The following is a 19,503-nucleotide window of genomic DNA, read 5'->3' on the forward strand; positions in this document are numbered from 1 at the left end:
TGCCAGCCCGCTCAGAGATGTGTATAAGAGACAGATATATATATATATATATATACACACACATTTTTAATAAATACTTTTGCAATTACGCAGCGCAATTAGATCGATGGATTGATAAAGTAATATCTGTTTAATGTGAGAAGTTGTTTAATATGCAAATGTACATTATAATTACAAGGCATTCGATGCGTATTTTGAATAAATATTACAGCAGCTGCGAGAAAGGCATCATCTATATATATCAAGATACTTTACTGTAACACAATTGGCGCGCCGCGTAATGTTAACTAATATTAGGGAGATATAACTTATTACGTTTATTACTATATATAAAATATATAGGAATAACCGATTATACATATGTACAGACTTACACATGGGTGTGTAACTATATCATAACATATAAACGGACTGAATTATATATATGCGACTTAAATGAGAAGAAGAAGAAAAGATAATTATTGCTCGTAAATATTATTTGATTTTCTTACGAAACTTCCGGTACGTAGTATAAGTAAATAAATTATGAGTCGAGCTGTATCGCGATGTATGGCATTTTACTTACGCAGCCAATTAAACAGATTTTATAACAAACCGTTTCGATATTGATAAATTGTATTGTTTATATATAGTAGACATGAGTAGATAATTATATGTATATATATATATAGAAAATTATTTATTTTAATATCTTCACAACCATTTTTAGTATGCAGCATTCGATTACCCACCACTGCGTTTTGTTGCTGGAAATCGCTTATCCTGCTTATTCTAATCCAAAAAAACAATTTTGCTTCTTTCTGCAGAAGTTAAAATATTTTACGTATTTTTCGCCTGTGCACGTACACGCATAGATCCATACATTCACAGCTCCGTAAAATCCACAGTTTTACTCGCGGATTTCAATAAGTATAGAAAAACATGCTTCGTTAAATTTACCAAAACACCATCGAATTATATAATATATTAACGTGTTAAATAATTGAATTAAAAATATAGATTTATTTTGAATCAAGCTCATCACTCAAATATGCGTATTAATGTATTACAAGGAATGCTGATGTTTCGTGCTAACGACACTTTTAATTGAAAAATTATAAAATAATCTCATACATTATTTTGACGCATATGCCGAGTCTTAGTCCATTAGAAAGAAATACATGAGATAGACAAGCTCAATTGCAAAATATGAATCGGAAGTTAAAAATTTATTAAATAAAGTCATCAATAACTTATATTAGAAATATCTAAGTAATTGTATTATTTTGAGTGGAAATTCTATACATATAGAACTTATCATTTTATCAATTATTAAACATACACCGGACTATCAGAATGGGGACGAGACCAACATCGAGATAGCTTTCTCTTTTCAATCGAATAAGCAATAACGACATCTAAAAGTCATCTAAAGTCCCTAAACGAATATCTCTCGTAAGATGTTCTTTTCGATATTTATACGATGTCATTTATATCTTTCGATTGTCTAGGAAGAGATTGCTCAAGATAAATCAGCTTTGCCCCAATCTCAATCTTTCGCTCTCTCTCTCTTTTTCTCTCAATCACTCTTTGTATTATTCACATACATTAAAAAATACTATTAAGTTACGCTCCCTCCCTACATTAAAAAATCCTATTATATTACGCTCCTTCCCTCTCTAAAAACAATTTAATTTAATAATGTACAATTTGCGTATGATATATATATATTGATATGCGGATGTGGGGCGAGAAGAAATTGTTGAATAAGTAAAAGTTCTCTTTTAAAATTGCAAAAGTATTGATCGAAACATACACAATTTTTAATTTAAAACTTTGCATACAGATGATGTCTATAGTTGCAGTTCGATGTCTTTTACAGTTCAACCTTTAAGATTTTTGAAAGTTTAAATTGTCGGTCACAAAGTTAACGCAATCTTATTAAATACCATCCTTCGTAGAATCATCCGCATGCAAAGTGCGTTGAAATGTTAACCACTGAGCACATTCACCGCTTCACCGTACAAAAGAAGAACAGTAGAAAAAGTAAGAAAAAAAAGCGTAGAGGCAAGACACATCGACAGAGTACGATTAACGATATGTAAAACGTTGCGCTAGTATATTACCTTAATTATGACGACCGTTACAAACATCTCCACAAGTACATCCGGAGGAAAAAGATCGGTAGGCTTACTTTGGAAATGTTTGCAAAGTTTCAAGATTGTTTCGACGTTCGAAATCGTCGTTGCGAATTATCACTGAACATCTTGCCGCAGAATTACCCGAAGAGATGTCGAGAAGGAAAAATTTATTCAACCGTGTCTCCGACCTTTCTGTCGAATCGAATTATCTTGAATTAAAAATGAATGCTTATTTAAATGTGAACTCTCTATGTAGAAAACAGAATAAATTAGTATATTTGATTGATATACCAACTTTCTTTTTCGGATTTCTCGAATCGTGGCGGTATTAAACTTTAGTAATAATTAACAACGACGAATGAAATATTTGTTTCTTAGATAAGGAATCGGCAAGAAACGTTCGGTCAAGACATCGAGTATGTTAAATTTTTGTATATTGTAACGGTTGAGCTAAAATTGTTTAAATACTATTCGTACCGAGAATTCGATATGTCGAGTTTTTCGATATTTGATCGATTCATTTATTCCGAAAAAATTATCTTTTTTTTTTTAGTAAAATAGAAAAAAATGTGATTTTAAGACCTGTTCATCCGTATCCGTATACATATCGTCCGTAGCAATTCGTAATAATTGAGCAAGTTTTCTTCCTATTATTGTCTTGATTGAACTTTCCTAGCGTTTGTCGACTTCCATGTAATGCACTTGCCATTGTAATGCACTTTCAACGGCAAGCACAATATTAATTAACAACTACTACAACCTCAATCCTGACATTTGTCCTCAGATTGAGCGAAAATTGATGTATATCGTCCTTTTCCATTCTAATATTAGCCGGCTGCGCTTCTGGTACTATTTCTTAGTAAAGATTGTAACTGTTGGGCTGCACCCTAAGAGCCAAAAATAAAAATGTTAATGACTAATACGAAGAGATGATCTTTAAAATAATTATATATAACATAAAATTTTTAATTATCGTAACTTAATGATATAGAAGATGAAAAGAATTTCTTTAATTCTTTTTCCAAAATTTATTTCTATAATTTATTTTGTAACTATATGATTTATTATTCAGACAAATTGCTTTTAAAAAAATAATTCTTTGTAAAATAACTTTGAAATCTCACACAAACTCTTCGTGATGCTTGATTTATGTATTTATTCTCTGTTATTTGTTAAAACGAAGTAGGAGAATAAATTTTATATTTTTATTAAATTTTTTTTATTAATTATTGAAAAAAGTGAATTTTTCCACAGAAAAGAATGCTTACCGAAATAGCAGCGCCAAGGAATCTGCCTATGGCTCTAGTAGCAGTAACCAGCCCGCTACCCGAGGACCCACTTCCTCCGAAAAGGGGAGGTGGATACGTTGAACTTGGAGCCCATGTCGTAGTCTGAAGTACTTGTCTCGGTCTCACCGTTGGTCTCGGTGTCGTTACTTGTCTCGTCGTGCTGACCGGTCTATTGGTTGTTGGTCCAGTCGTGGTCGCATCCGGTGTGAGCAGACCTAGACTCTGTATTGAGCGAGGAGCGTATCGATATTTTTAAATAAATAAAAAAAGAATTTCAGAAGACACTGCGGAAGGAGTATTACTCACGGATAATTGTAATTGTTCCCTAAGTTTCGTCGCTGGTGTCGTAGGTTCTATACCTTGCTGCTTTAGGAGTAAAGCCAGTAAAGCAGCAGGATTCGTTTCGGTGGATGGTGATGCTGTGGTGGAAATGCTAGCCTGATTACTTAAAATCGCTCTCAGGAAGGCTTCGTCGTCGTCACTTAATTGCGTTGAAGAAGTACTCGTTTTCGTTTCTAATATAAAAACATTTATTAAAGATTAATAAGAATTAATAATTTGAAATCTGAAAGAATTAAAATCAGCAACTTAGGAGCACACAAGAATTGATCTAGGATTTTAAAATAATTTTTTCACTTTTTGTTGAATTCATAAATTTAGATGTGTATGTGTGATCAATATATTTTCAAAATCGAATATACTTATTATAAGAATTAGATTATTATCCTACATTTGAAATCTCTTATTTTTACGGTCAGTAAAAATATTGACAAATCATTTCAATAATTTCAAAAAAGTATTAAAAAAAGTTATATCTAAGCTCATATCTATAATAAACAACTTAATTATAACTTTGCGTTGTTTTAATTTTTAATAAAATATGAGTTTGATAATTGAGAGTGTACTATATTTTATTAAAATATCTAGTTGAGAAAGGGGTGAAAAGGTACGTAGAAACGAATTACCCGTTTGTACGGCACGCAGAAGCGCAGCTAGGAATTTCGCGTCGTCCTCTGGTGAGTACTTGGACGTGGAGGCGTCGTTCAATCTGGGATTCGGATTATTTAAGAGCGTGGTTGAAACCACACTTGGCGTTGGCGTTGCTGCGGAAATGATGGTGTCCGCGAGTGACGTGCTCGAGGCCACATGGATATCCGAAATGTCCACGTTTCTTGTCGACTTGGCCGTAGTCATTATATGACTTGTAAGCGTCGGTTTGACATTTTGCGATGTCTGGATAATTCCGGCGGGCTTTGGAGTCGTTGCCTTAATCGTGGGTTTCTTTTTCGCGGCGCTCGCTGCGGTGGTCGCTTCGAAAACGTTGCTGAACAACGCACGCCATAAACCCGCGCCAAATCCTACGGGCGCCCGAGGGGTGGTACCCTTGGGTTTCGCTGTCGTCTTAGGCTTGGCAGTGATAACGACTGGTGCTTTGGTGGTCGACGCGGTGGTAGCTTGTGTCGTCACTGTTTCGGTGTACCTCTGCGTGGGTGACGTGCTGCTGGGAACGGTTGATGGTGACGTAAGTGGTAACAAGTCGATTATTATCGGCTCGGAAGGCAGTCCGGATGACGGGCGATTTTTTATTGCGTTCACATTCGCATTCAAATTTGTAGATTGAATCGCTTTTGGCGATCGCGTCGGTCCAGGATTAGCCAGTGCAAGTGATAAAATCTATAAAAGACATAAAGATTAACCGAAAGTGTTTATTTTGTTAAATTTAATTTTTTAAGTGTTAAATTTAATTATTTTGCTTACTTTATGTATTAATTCAAAATAAGGTAATAACTCTGCTTGTGAAATATTATTAATTATTTTCTTTTTTCTATATTTTATCTATATGCTTATTATGAATGTTAGATCGCTTATTTTGCTCACCCTATTTGCTAATATTTGCTCCACTTCACTTAGCGTTTTCGGCGTAGTGGGCTTAATTTTAACATTGTTGTTATTCTGTAACTATAAAAAATAAAACAATTCTTTGTTATATTAATACGTATTGTATTATACAGTACTCTTTTTTTGATCTTTTTTTTTCTTTTTTCGAAGAAAAGAAACAATGTAGAAAAAATCGCTGATATGAACTGCAAATGAAATTTACCAATGAATTCAAGAAAGCCAAATCCCCGAACGTGGTACCAAAAGGGTTCTCCATCGTGTTTGATTGTAATCTACTTAATATGTTGTTCGCAGATATTGCCGGTGCGGTAGATGACGACGGGACTGTTCCTGGACCTGCTGTTGTATACGATATTACGTAAGTATTTATGAAGGAAGCAGCTTTTGCGAATCGGGGAATGGTAGTAAGTATAATGGTACCTGTCGTAGTCGTTTGACGTGTCGTGGTCGTTGCGGGGGTCGTTGTCGAAGTAGTGGTAGTCGTTGTGGTAGTCGTCATCGTGGTGGTGGTAGTAGTGGTAGTAGCAGCAGTAGTCGTTGTTGGTGCTGACGTGGTAGTAGTACTAGTAGTAGTACTAGGAGTGGTACTGGCAGTAGTAGTAGTAGGTGTCGTATCAGCAGTATTCGTGATGTTTGCGGATGTTGGGGTTGCATTGTTCATGAGTGGTGTGAAGATTTCCACCAAGGGACTTACGGGACGCGACATAATCGGCGCATTGCTTTCGGTCGGCTCGTCCTGTAAATAATAAAGAGAATTTATGAATAAAAAAATATGAAAATAAAGAAGCAGAAAAAGATGTACAGTAATTATTTAAATTATTATCATTTGTATTATCCTGAGTTTTTAAAATAAACATATCGATTTTGATAATTTTATCATTTAATAATAATAGCTTTCACATATTTAATCACGTCTTAACAAGTTTGTATTTAATAAACATTTAATTTTAAATATAAATATTTGCTATTTATATAATACGTACCAATTGATTTGATGCCACAGATGCTGTTTGTATAGGTGAATTGGTGGTGATACCGAATATCTGATCGAGGGGGTCTCTCCAAGGAAAACCGGGAGGTGCTGTTATTACACCACCACCCGACTGATTGGTCAGCAAATTTGCGAACGGATTCGACGCCGTGGATGATGCCGTACCTTCGTTCACAGAAGTCTAAGAACAAATTTGTAGTGAATTGGTAATTCTGTTTCATACATATTTGTAATATTTCTATACATTGACTATCTATAATAGCCATAGTTTAAATTTTTCTCAACATTTATTAGTTTGGTAAGTCATTAATTAAGAAGTATATGTATTATATTCGTGTCATCGAATTTTCAGCAATAGATTATATATTCAATGCATGAAAAAAGATTAACTGTACTTGGTTTTTGTTACAGTAAGAAATAAGAGAAGCGTGGGGATTTTTAATTTCCAAATCGTTAGCAAACGAAAGCAAGAAAGTTTATTAGTAAAAAGAAATTCATCATTAAGAGAATTATCAAATTGTCGTTTGATTTACTTACAGCCACTGAATTTATTCTTACATCAAGAACATTTGGATTGATATCAGGTGCACCGTCAATTTGATAATTAATAAATTTATCCTGAAATATTTATGATTGCTTTCAAGTGTTTCCTTTTTTAGTAAATTTTAGTAAATCACACTTAATAACACTTAATCAAAAAACACTTAATCAAAAAACACTTAATCAAAAAATATAAATTTTTTTTATTACCTGTCCGATGTATACAGAGCTGCGTTGATCAGATGTCACTTTTGTCCGAGAAGCCTCGTTCCTTTCGCGATCCTGGACGATATTAGGAGGACCGATCGGACCCTGTACTTGGCCACTATTTGACGTCTGCAGATTACCGATAGGTCCATTCGGCAACGTACCCATTTGGGAATTTAATAAAATATCGCTCTGAAATATTTACGTGTCGCATTTAATAATTTTACTAACAAAATCTTTATATAATAAATAGAAATAGAGCTCATAAACTTGCAATATTCTTCAAATATTGCGAAGGAAACGAGATTAGTGCGATCGTGTCATTTGTATCAAATAAAAACATAAAATTTGTATGCCCTTTAATACTTTTTAGTAAATTTTTATATCTTATATCTTCAATTTAGCTTTGAAAATCATAAATTTTTAAAAAATTCATTCATATAAATTTATGACAAAATAACAAAAAATTTAAAATATATTTAAGATGATATTTTAAGATTTTTTAAGTATTATTGTTTCTAACAATTTATCCAAAAATCAAAGGTCTTAATAAGGTTCGTAATAGCTAAGATGCATCATTCGTTTACACAGTTCATTTTTATGTAAAATGTAAAAATATTTTTTTGAACACAACTTTAATCAAACAATTTCAGGAGAATAATAAAAATATTTCTTTTAAACCTTGGTATAACGCATGTCGAGCGCGTTACATAATAAAAATCTGTAACGATAAATCTCAAAATATTTTTAATGCATTATGATAAATGTATATCAAATATTTAGTACAAGTGAAAAATATGTTCACAGTGTGTATTCAATATCCAAACAAAAGGTACAGTGCGTAAAAAAAAATCAAAAGTGCAAATGAGCGAACAAAAGTGCTGTAAAACTGTCACAACTATTTACAAATTTACAATGATACTCTGTGTACAGCCGTTGTACAGCAATCGTTTTTTTTGACCTGGAAAAAAGTATCTATTAAATTGTGTATTTCATTAAAATTACGTCGAAAAAAATGTAAAGCATGTATATTATGAGACGAAAGTTTGCCAGATGAGAAGCTATATTAAAGACAAGTTATAAAGTTATACCAAGAAACTGAATTGTTAATCCATCAGTATTACGTAATAATTATCCAGCAAGAAACAGAAAGAGAAGTGTTATGAAACTATATTTTATGCTCACAGAAACAAAAAGAATTAGAAATGCTGTTACATGTCGTATATCCGCATTTCGCATTAAGCATGATTATGCTTCCGTAATTGATATTGTATTTAAACGCGATCTTAATTTCAGAGAGCAATTTAGAAATAGACATTTATATTATATAAAATATGGCGTGTACTAGAATAACGACAACTTTTATTAAAACTGACGATAAATATGTTTTTTAAAGTATATAGGAACTGTAAATAAAATACAGATAGTGCTAATAAAATTCTGGCTTGTATTAAGTTAAACTACTCCAAGTTACTTTCGCGCGGCACGATTTCTAAAGAGTCAGGAAACGCGACTCGTTTCTCAACTGCGATTTGATTTTTGATCAAACTCGTTGCGCGTATAAAGTACGATTTTGATGAAGAGGTGAGATAGAGATACCATTTTGTTTGTGCTCGGGACGCTAGCAGGGGGACCAAGTGGTCCCGCGAAATTGGGGCCTCCAGGAGTAACGCCGATCGCATTACCGATAAGTCCAAAATCAAGGGATCCGGGGCTCTGGGCGCCTCCCGTCAGCTCGTCCACGGGTCTACCATTATTATAGTACACCGGGGCTTGGTACTGGTTGTTATAAACGCCCGCTTGGTTAACCTGGTTATAATATGGCCTGGGTGCTGGTCGGTTAGTAGTAGTGGAAGTTCTAAGAGTGAACACAACCTCGACCGGGTTCCTGGGTGAATCCGGTATTATCGTCCCGTTGGGGAACTTCCGGACTAGTCTGCCGTCCGGATAGATGCCGAATATCACGTACGGGCTGTTCACGTTTCTGCCGTCAATTAGATTGTCCTCCGGCCGCTTCCGCACGATGGTTTTGTTGGGATAAATACCGTAAATCAAGTAGTCGCGGACGGGCGCCTTGGAGGAGCCAAGTCTCGGGGGCGGCGTCATCTGGCCGCTGCCGAAACGTCCGAGGTAGGGTAGTCCCGTGTTCAAAGCGCCGAGAGGCGTGAACGTAGGTGATATTCGATTTAGCACAGTAGTTCGTGCGGTAGTCGACGTGGTCGTCGACGTAGTGGTCGACGTATTCGTGGGTGGTGCGGCACTTGTCGTTGTCGTCGTTTCCTCTCCGTTTAGCCTCGATATCACGTTCAGGTCATCCGCTTCGCTCGGGACCGTTGTGTCTCGTGTAGACGAGGTGTCGGTCGTTGTCTCGGTGGAGACGAGATTCTCGTTTATGTCGACAGTCGTATTGGTCGTTTCGGACGTCGGTGCGACAGTGGTGAGCTCGGACGACGACGCGTCCGTCGACGTCGTGCGCAAGGTCGTTGTCGACGTCGTCGTCGTGGTCTTTGTCGTCGTGACCGTCGGTTCGACTGATGAGGAGGGGATGGTTGACGCGTCGGTAGAGGATACGGGGGATGTGGTTGGTGCGGTTGAAGATGTTGTGACAGTAGGAACGGTGGTAGTGATGGTGGTTTCAGTCGTTTGCTCGGGTTGAATGATTCTTGAACCAGCCGTCCCTTGGGCGGTTGTTGTTGATGTTGTATCCTGTAAACGGGCAATAAGATTTGGCATCTCGCTTACGAGATCGGTTAGCGTTTGAGGGGCGTTTGTTGTTATGTCGTTGAATCGATTAGTGGTGGTGGTGTCGGTGGTGCTTAGTAAGTTACGAACTGATTCCGTGTTGGGAGGTTCTGTATCGAATGGCTGAGTATCGCTTGTCGTATCGGATACCGTTGGAAATGTAATGATGTTCGATGTATTTGTTACGTGGGATCGATCGTTTGTAACCTGCTGGTCAGATGCAGGCACTATCGTAGTGGGTTCCGGTATCTGATTAGTGGTATCTACGGCGTTCGTTTGTACAACGTTTATTTCCGTCATTGCTACGGCGGTGGTTAATTCCGTTACCATTTCCACGTCCGACGTCGTGGACTCGTTTACGTCAGACGTGGACAGCGTTTCTTCTGTATTTGCGGTAACAGAGTTTGTTAAGGGATTACTGGTAGCAAGGTCCATTGCAAATTCCGATAATCGATTCGGCAACTGGACCTCGTTATTCGAAATAGTCGTAATATCTATTTGTTGCTCGGTATTATTATTGGTTGATTCGATCGGATTAGACAATTGTGAGTCAGGCGTATTAGTAGTTAGTTCCGAATTCATGCTGACCATAACCATAGTGGATGTTCCGGTCTTTATCTGCGAGAGGGACATGGTAACATCACCTACTGCAGGGTTTTCAACATCGGCGGGTCGCGCGTTAGACTCCACTAACGAAATTTTCGATCCTACAACAGGGCCGCGAGTGAAATTATCTCCTCTCTCTAAAGGTTTTGAAAGTTCGGGAGGTGCAGCGGTAACTTCTGACATGCCGTTCGACACGGTTCGATTTCTATTATCGTTTCCTACCGTGCTGTCAACCGACTGCCGCGTGTCGTTCATCGCTTCCGTGAAGAGAGTCTTCGCGATCGTCATTAGCTCAGTGAGTAACGTATCGTTAGACGACCGGGGATCGTTCTCCGCAAGGGATTCGACGAGTCGCGGGATCGGTATCGGCGTGGTGGTCGCAGCTCCTTCGTCCGTCGACGGGGCTCGCGTGTCCTGAGCTGTCGTCGTCGATTCGGCGTCCGATGTCGCGTTGCCTACTCTACTCGATAACGTCTGTCTCGTTGTTGTGCTCGAGTCCAATGTATTTCGTGCGTTTGTCTCCTGGTCTCCATTAGACGGAGGCGTGGTATCCGTATCTACCGTGTTTCGAGTGGTCTCTTCGGGCCCGAAGTCGTTTGTCGTGGTCGGCACGAACTCGACGTCCGACGGCACCGTCATTCCGACGTCATCCGGTCCAGCCTGCCGCACGGTAGTCGTTTCCTCCGGGCTCTCCGTATTCGTCGACGACGAATCCGGTATCGTGTTGGACTCGGGAGAGACGGTTGTCGTGGCGGTGGGCTTTCGGACCGGTGTTTTAACCGTGGAGAAACCGTGATTGTGCGACAAATGCGATAGAATGTCTTGCGCGTAATCAATCAATCGCGTGCGGTACGTGGTCGTGAAGGAGGGTGCCGCCGTCGCACGGAACTCGAAATCTATGTCGTTCGAAATCTCCTCCGTCGTGGTCGGCTCGGCGATGCTTGTGGTCTCCGTCGTTTGTGACGGAACCGTCGCGGTCGCGTCGGACTGCTGTACGGTATTCGTTTCTATATCCTCGACCGAGTCGGTCGCCTCCGTTGTGCGAGGCGTCGTTTCCTCGGGCTGCACGGTACTCGTCGTGATGCTCTCCGACGTATCGTTTATCGTGGGCATAGTCGTCGCTTCCGATGGTACGTGCGGCACATTCGTGACGCTCTCAGTGATCGGTACTGTTGAATCCGGCGTATCACTCGCCGTTTGCAGATTGTGAGGCACGCCCGCGTTCACCGTTTTGGTGATCGGTACCTCCGTGGTCTCGGTGCTCGTCACCGGCTCGGTGGCTTGAGGGTCGTTGGGCACGGATTCCGTGGAGGACAACGCCGCCAAAGTTGCATCGGCAACGCTCGTCGACGTGGCGGTTTCGGTAGTGGTAAGCGGTCCCGCGGTATCCGGGACATTCGTATCGAACGGCGGCGTGTTCGTGATCGTGTTAACGGGGACGGTGGTTCCGGGCGATTCTGAGGTGGGGACCGGAGTCGTTTCTCCGCCGCTCGTGTCCGGATTTGCGGGGGTTTGTACCGTCGTGGTGGTTTCCGGGCTACCATCGGTACTACTCTCCGCACCTAATCTCGAAGCGAGCGAATTGTCTGCCGACTGTACGGCGGTGGTAGTGTCTACGGTAGTGGTAGTATCTGGGGAGGATGTAGTAGTCGTGATTGATGGAGCGATGGTGTCATTGTTGTTAGCAGTGTCGTTACCGGCGCCGTTAGGTACAGTAGCGTTAGGGTCTACCTTCGTTCCCACGCCAGTTAGTCTTTGCCGCTGAGACACGTCTTCCGCGCCCAGATTCTCGTTTCTTATGCTAGCCGACTCTAACGCCTGATAAAAAGTGACGAATCTGGGCTCGCCGGGGCTGTTGATGTCAATGGGCGGTGCCGAACCGGAATTCTGCAATCAGAAATTCGGTGCGTGCAAGTGCTGTACACACTTTTGTGCAATTACGGTGACAAAGTAGTCGGGTACAAACAAAACGGAGGTCGGGTTAACGGGTGGCTTTTCTCTAACGTAGCGTAATCTACATGTCGAGGGCGGCGTTTCAACCCTTAAGCGCGTCGAGCTTTGACGTGAGTTTAAAGCTCCAGGCTTCGAAGATATGCCAATCACACACGGCATGAACAACAACAGCAGCTTGCGCGTTTAAGAGTTAATACGTTTTAGTTGCTCTATTTACAGATGTGCACTCAAATAAATACAACGTAATGTACAATATATCTTATTAGCGATTAGCGTGTTATTCAATTTGAAAAAAAAAAACCTTTATAGCCTAACGCAAAAATATACATATACAATTGTACAAGTAGACGTTATAATGTGAGAACATGTGAGCATACACCATCTCCAGGTACGCGTACGAACTAGTGCAAGAGGAAGGAGAATTGTCGCCGAACGTAAAGTGTCTTGATGTAACAGCCGTGACTTGGAACTCGTTTTTCCGATTAAAAGATATTTAGAAACGGCGCGCCGCGGGACTAGTTCCCCTCTCGTCTCCGACACCTTTTTCTCTTCCTCGAAATATTTGCCGGCTCTTACCTTGCGTCTACAGAGGCCTCCACCGACGCTAGACTTTCGCTATTACATTATTACGGAAGTATTGCATTAACAATTTCTCGCACGATTGCCCGATTGAAGCCTCAAAAACATTCGCGGCACGTGCGATTTATAATACGAGAGTTATTCGCGTGCGTTGTGCAAAATTATCGCGCGCGAAACTGGTCTAATTCTGAATAACCGCTTCAATATTTTAAAATCCATTTTATTAGAAGAGAAATTTCTACAAAAGGTATGTATCAAAATAGAATAATTGCAAAATAAATTAATGAAGAAGGAATAGAAAAGTGAGACATATTGATGACGGAGGATGCGTGATGGCGACATATTCTTCCTTCATTTATATATTTTCGTATCGTCCGTATTTTATCATGTGCAACAGAGAAAAAGAGAGATAAAGGATACAGAATGCTCACTATATACATCTATTATGCGCGAATGTGTACTTTCACTTCTCGCTGCCCAAGAGCGATATTTTCTTAATGAGACGGAGCATGCAAAATGTCTTTATAGAATCAAGATAGATCGTATTCCTTATTCGATGACTCTTGAAGATACAGTGTCGAGATAAAATATCAAATTACAGATAAAGATGCAATATGACAGATGGATGATAAATGCTGAGACGGACGGTGAAACGAATATCTGCAAATTTATTGTAAACACGTTGACAATTTCTTCGATTTATAGTTAAGTACAAAAATTTATTTATATTACATTATCGGGAATTGAAGTAATATATCGGAAACAATTCAAGAACCACAAAAGCACACGTACATTTTTACCAAAAAATTAATTTAAGTTATTGAAACGCTGTGATGTGTTCTTGATATTTTATTAAAAGTTTTGTTAAAAATAATGAAAAACACTGCACATCTCTAATTATATTCGTCTAAATAATTCAATTATTATAAAAATCGTATCTAGAATATGACTATTTTGGTAAATTCTTACGGTTCTTACAATTATTATTGAAGTTAGTAAATCATTTTCCTTTTTACATTCTTATATATTCAAACGAATTTGATTTTTACGTCAATTGACATAGGCTAAGTAGTTTACATATTCAAACAAATTTTATTTTTACGTCAATTGACATATAGGCTAAGTAGTTGTAGAAAAATATCACGTGTTTGCTCAAAACGTCTCAATACTGCTTTTCTAATTCACTCACAATTCTGTTATGTTTCTAAATATATCATACGTAAATCATAAGTAAAATAAGGATTAAACTAGAAGTTAATATTTATTGATTTATTTTCTCTTTCCCTGTTAAAAAAAACATACTTTTTTCATAACAAATATATTTATTTTAACTCTAATATGGCTAAAATAAGGGCAAACAATTGCTAATCGCGTGCAATGCTAAGAAACAATTACATTTATTATAAAAAATTATAAAGTTGTATGATACAATATTTTTGCACATATATAGTGTATGATACGTGAGTGCTATGAGAGATAACGTGACATGATCGATGACCGTGCATTAATCTTCCTCGAAGTTAATAAGTCATCCTTGTATTCTTTCGAGACGAATCCCTCTCCTAAGTGTTAGAACGTGATATTTAATGATCTTTTATAAACCGACCTTAATCCCAGTAGATCGTTTGTGCAATATGATTATGCTTGTGCTGACGTGCTCTTTCGAAGCGAAAGAAAATGTGCTCTTTTTAGTGCATTAAGAGATATTCACAGATGAAACACAGACATATAAATCAATTAAGGCGATTGTTAATACAATTTGAAATAATGTGAAAAAATGCATCTGTAACTCGTACGACAGTTATACTTCGGCTAAAGAAAAAAAAAAGAGTAAAAGGCGTGTGACGAATTGAAACGGTTTCTCATTTCGATCAGAGGGCGGTCAGATTAACGCAGGTTGTTTGCATCGATATGATTAAGTACGAGATCGCTCGATGAGGTTGAGACGATAGAGTTGGTCCACGATGGCGGCGCAACTGCTTCGGAATCCTCTGGTACCTTCGTAGGGAACACCTTTTAAGCACAGAAAATTACCTCACGTAATTTCTCCTGAAGGGAACCATTAACGCGTTCGGCTTGCGTACCGCCTTACCTGGATCTTTCCGTCGCGATTTTTTTTTAAATACTACGACTTATTAAAACTTATTTTTAGATTGTGTGAAAAGTATACTTCATACAGTGGAGTGGCACAGTATAGTATTGTATACTTATATATATATATACATAAAATATTTTATATAGGCACTTTGTGTCTCTTATAGATAATGCTAACAAGTTAGATATAATATTCAATTATATAAGTCTATAAAATATATATTACAACTATTGTAAAATCGTAACATCATTGTTACCGCATCTAAGAATAAAAGCTTTTTTTTACAAATACATTGAGCGAGATATTTATGATAAACATGTATTTATCATAAAATGACGAGAGATACCGGTATCGAGAAATGAGAAGAGATGCCGTGTCGACGCGAATTGCTGCTATTATAAAGCATAAAATTAAAAATGGCAAGTTTATGAATCGTTGCTTTCTATTCGACTGATTTTGAGTACACAACATGCAAATAATTGAAAGGTGATTATACAATGTGCATTGATTAAACATGAAAAGGTCCGTCTCTCCTCGATGACGTTCCCTCATAAAATTCTCTCCAAAATCCTCAAAAGTCTTACCTCTATCGGTGTCGAGGCCGTAGTAGACGACGTTGTGATCGATGGTACCACAGCTTGGCCGACGGACGGCTTTCTTACAAACAATTCTGCTCCTTTGTATCTCGCGCTGAATCTCGGCGGGGAACCGTTAGGCGTTATCCTAGGGGCTGAATTCTGTTAATAGGAAAAAATTATTTATCTAATTTATCGAATTTCTTCCCAAAGTTACAACATACCATCACAATAAAACCAACAATTATATCATTTAGAAAAAAAATGGTTTGTTTAGTTCATATAAATTTCGTTACATTAAACTAATTAACTAATTAAAATACGTTTCTTTTCAGCATAATATTAGAAAATGAATTAATCATAGCGACACTTGAAATACTTCGGATTATAAATAATAAGTGGTTGCAATTATATCACCACATTAATATGATTAAGAAATCATTCTAATAAATGTTTTTAATTATATTGTATTAAAATATTTCCAAAATAGGAAAGAAACGTTATCGCGTGAGACATTTTTGTGCTTAAATATATTATATAAACGTACGTACGGTACATTATAGAACCCCATCATTCTTTCAATTATAAAGACAATCAAGACTCACGTATTCATTTTTGTATCAACCGGGAAGAAATGCGATCTTCCGAAATCCATGTATCACTCACCCCGGTATTCACGTTGGAATAAGCTCCGGAGAAGATAGGAGTCTTGTCGCCTAAGTCGTTCAAGAGCGGTGCCACGGTGCTCCGCAGTTGCTCCAGCAGCGTGGTGGTGTTCGCGCTGAGAAACGTGCTTCTAGTGGGATTGAAGACGTTGGAGTTGCCGCTGTTACCATTGCTGTTACCGGCGATGCCTGACACTCGCGTGATGGTGTCGTTCGAGGTGTCGATCCTCACGCTGACGAACGGTTCGGAGGGCGAGGAACGGGGACTCGGCGTGACAACCTGAGCGTGATACTTGGTCGGCTTCGGGGTGATCGTCACGCCGGCGGTCGTCTGCTCGACCGTCGCCGGCTGCTGGACCACCACCTGGCTGGTCGGCACCTCGGAGTGCCGCCTGTAGGTCGACGTTCGCGGACGGAATTCCCGTCGCTTCGTCTGCGTGGTCGTCGCCTCCGTGCTGGACGTCTTGGGAACGGCGTCGAACGGCGTGAAGACACCGGATTTCTTCCGGATGTATCTGCTGGTGGGTCCGGCGGTCCTCGACGTCACCATGGACACCGCCACCTTGTCCGGTAGTTGCTCCTGATTCGTGTAACGAGATTTGACGCTGCTCTTGTCCGCGTCGCTCGGGGTTGTCGTCTTTTCTTTATCCGACAAGTCGTACTCTTTCGCGCCCGGAAAGTAAACGGGGTACACCTTTTCTGACGTCGACGGCGTGGTGACGGTCGGTGGTAGTGTCACTTCTTGAGCGAATTCCGTAGGGTGAACTTTCGATTCCGTTGATGCGTCGATGATCGATGCATCACCTGACGTTGCAGTGATCGTTTCGATGAACATTTTATCTGGCTTCAACGGTTCGATGGTCGTAAGGATGCTGTTTTCCTCCGTGTCCACCGTGTTCGCCAAAGTGGATACTTCCTCCCGCGATGCCGTGGTGCTTGTCGGGGATCGGACTTTCGTCGTGTCGATAGTCGTGGCGGCCGTGTCTTCCACGGGAACGGCGCCGCGATACGAAACTGTGATCAGACGTGGTATAGCGTTAAGTTCGGTAACGCTCCTCGTCGATGTTCCCTCAACGAGCGAAGCTGCCCTCTCGGAAGTCACTCGGCTCTTCTTGGTCGTGCCGGCGGGAGATCTGAGCGGACCTTTGATATTTCGATCTTTCGCCAATTTTCTGGTCTCTACGATCTTCCATCTGCCTCTCACGGTTGATTTCTCTTTCGGCGCGATCGTCGAACTTCCGTGCGTGGCACGAGCACCAATAAGTTTACTAGTCGCTTTTGTGGTTTTCTCTACGTTCCTGCTCTCGCTGACCGTCGAAACTTCTTTCGCTTTCGACGTAGCGGAATAAGCGGCCGTCGTTACGTCGAAATTATTCTCGTCAACGTTCAAATCGGGTTTGATTAATCTTCTGGCCAACTCCAGTTTCAGCTTGGATCTTTCGGAGAACAGACTCGCCAAGCTTGGTTTCGTGGCCTGAAAAGTTTCGTTCAAAGAGCTCTATTTTAAGTGCGCGACGAAAATCGCCAAGCGTTCGTAAGCAACCTGCCGAAAGCTCGGAAGTAGATTCGGTTAGTACGGCGATCTCGTACAAGGCGTTCGTTTTCCTCGACTTGAAGTGACGTTCTCAAGATCATTTCGCGAAGCTTGTTCGTGGAACCGTAAGCATTGTCCTCTTTTTATATCATGACGGAAAGACTAATACATCGATCTAAGGAGTGCTACACCCACCCTTTGCTTTTTAAAGGAGAAATAGAAGTCTGGTGGAGCTAAAGAAAGAAGACGACTCACTCAACCAGCTGGCTAACGATCACATACCCGAATCAAGATTTTGTGGGTGCGGACTGAAAGTTTAAACGTTCTCGTCAGACCACAGCCTAAATAAGAATACTTTACACCCTGCAACGTAAGGTAATATAATGTGCGGTAAGTGAAACCGTGTCCGAAAGTATACAATATAAATGAGGATAACTTGAAGATTAAACACAAAGGATATCTGTTAAATGTATAAAGTTTACCGAATTATTGAATACGCTGTTAAATCTACAGTGTTTAATCTTATTTAAGTCGCCACTGCATGTTCCTACTTAATATTTATTTTTAACTAAAATTATATTGGAATTAAATAATTCAAAACAGACCAAATTTGGGTTAAATTCCATCGTTTTATTTAAAAATAACTATGCTGTTTTAGTTAAAAATAATTATATATTAAGTAGGAGCAGTGGCGATTTAAATAGGGTTAAATTTGACACTACAGATTCAACAGTGATATATTGCTATTAATGGTTTGTAAAGCAAATTTTTTGCACAGTATATACATATATATACATATATATAATTTTTGTAAAAAAAACACGCGAGAGCTATTTTTATACATCATATTCTTGTTTGCAATTTTACTCTATATATACAGTATATTTACAAATATTTATATCAGATATTAATTTAGGCTTAGATCGTAATCAAGGAACATTTATTTCTTCGGAACTTATAAAATGCTCCGCATTACATTAAATAATCGATATTTGTTATTTGTAAGCAAGCAATTATGTTCTTTCATTTATCTTTAATGGGATTTATCTTTCTAATAAGCAATCACGCTGCAATTATGTGTTTTTCATACAATTTGCTTCTGTGCTTCTAACAAATATAATGGATACACAGCCCACGGAACGCAATTATTACATTCCCTTTCTATTTTCTTTTTTTTTCAACTGCGAGTATGTCGGTCTCCTTTATGTCTTTCCACTAGCAAAGCAAAATATTCCGATAAAAAGCTGAGCACAAAACAAAAGAGATTTAAAGTTTTATATACCGTGACACATTTACGATTTCGTTTACGTTGCTTTTTCATTTCGCGAAAAATAGCTGAAGATATAACGAGCCTATTTAGCACTCCAGTTGGCAAATCTAATAATAAACTTCCACGGCACGTTGAGAAGCGCATCAAATCAAGATCAATTATCCCGTTCGGATAACAACGTGGCCATTACTTGATTCGCTGCAATGACCTACCTACGAGTGTACTTTCTCTCCTGAGCTAACTGACAACGTAAGAAGAAAGAGACAGGTTGATTATATCAAAACCAGATTGCAAAATCTCGAAACCAATTCATTCATTGCGCGTCGATAATAGATATCTATTCATCTCCCGATCGTCTTGTTAAAAGGTGCTTGAAAGTAAAACTAGGATCGCAATCGAAAAGATCGGCAGAAGATTATAATGAAAGATTTAAGGCCG

General features: G+C 39.1%; 1 protein-coding gene across 1 annotated transcript in view; it reads right to left on the reverse strand.

The window, feature by feature from the left end:
* Positions 1 to 129: 129 nt before the first annotated feature.
* Positions 130 to 19,503, reverse strand: part of LOC105462979 (mucin-17-like) — a 39,416-nt gene continuing 20,042 nt past the window's right edge. Inside the window, exons 7-18 of the mRNA XM_011709938.1 lie at positions 16,263 to 17,735; positions 15,606 to 15,758; positions 8,646 to 12,281; positions 7,050 to 7,238; positions 6,837 to 6,917; positions 6,292 to 6,480; positions 5,511 to 6,044; positions 5,288 to 5,368; positions 4,375 to 5,083; positions 3,716 to 3,924; positions 3,389 to 3,631; positions 130 to 3,007 (exon numbers count right to left, since the gene is read on the reverse strand). Coding sequence (XP_011708240.1) covers positions 2,948 to 3,007; positions 3,389 to 3,631; positions 3,716 to 3,924; positions 4,375 to 5,083; positions 5,288 to 5,368; positions 5,511 to 6,044; positions 6,292 to 6,480; positions 6,837 to 6,917; positions 7,050 to 7,238; positions 8,646 to 12,281; positions 15,606 to 15,758; positions 16,263 to 17,735 — 7,557 coding nt within the window. The 3' untranslated portion in view covers positions 130 to 2,947. The remainder of the gene's footprint in view (positions 3,008 to 3,388; positions 3,632 to 3,715; positions 3,925 to 4,374; positions 5,084 to 5,287; positions 5,369 to 5,510; positions 6,045 to 6,291; positions 6,481 to 6,836; positions 6,918 to 7,049; positions 7,239 to 8,645; positions 12,282 to 15,605; positions 15,759 to 16,262; positions 17,736 to 19,503) is intronic.

This window comes from Wasmannia auropunctata, unplaced genomic scaffold, assembly GCF_000956235.1.
Source record: "Wasmannia auropunctata unplaced genomic scaffold, wasmannia.A_1.0 LD336092.1, whole genome shotgun sequence".
NCBI classification, from domain to species: Eukaryota; Metazoa; Arthropoda; class Insecta; order Hymenoptera; family Formicidae; genus Wasmannia; species Wasmannia auropunctata.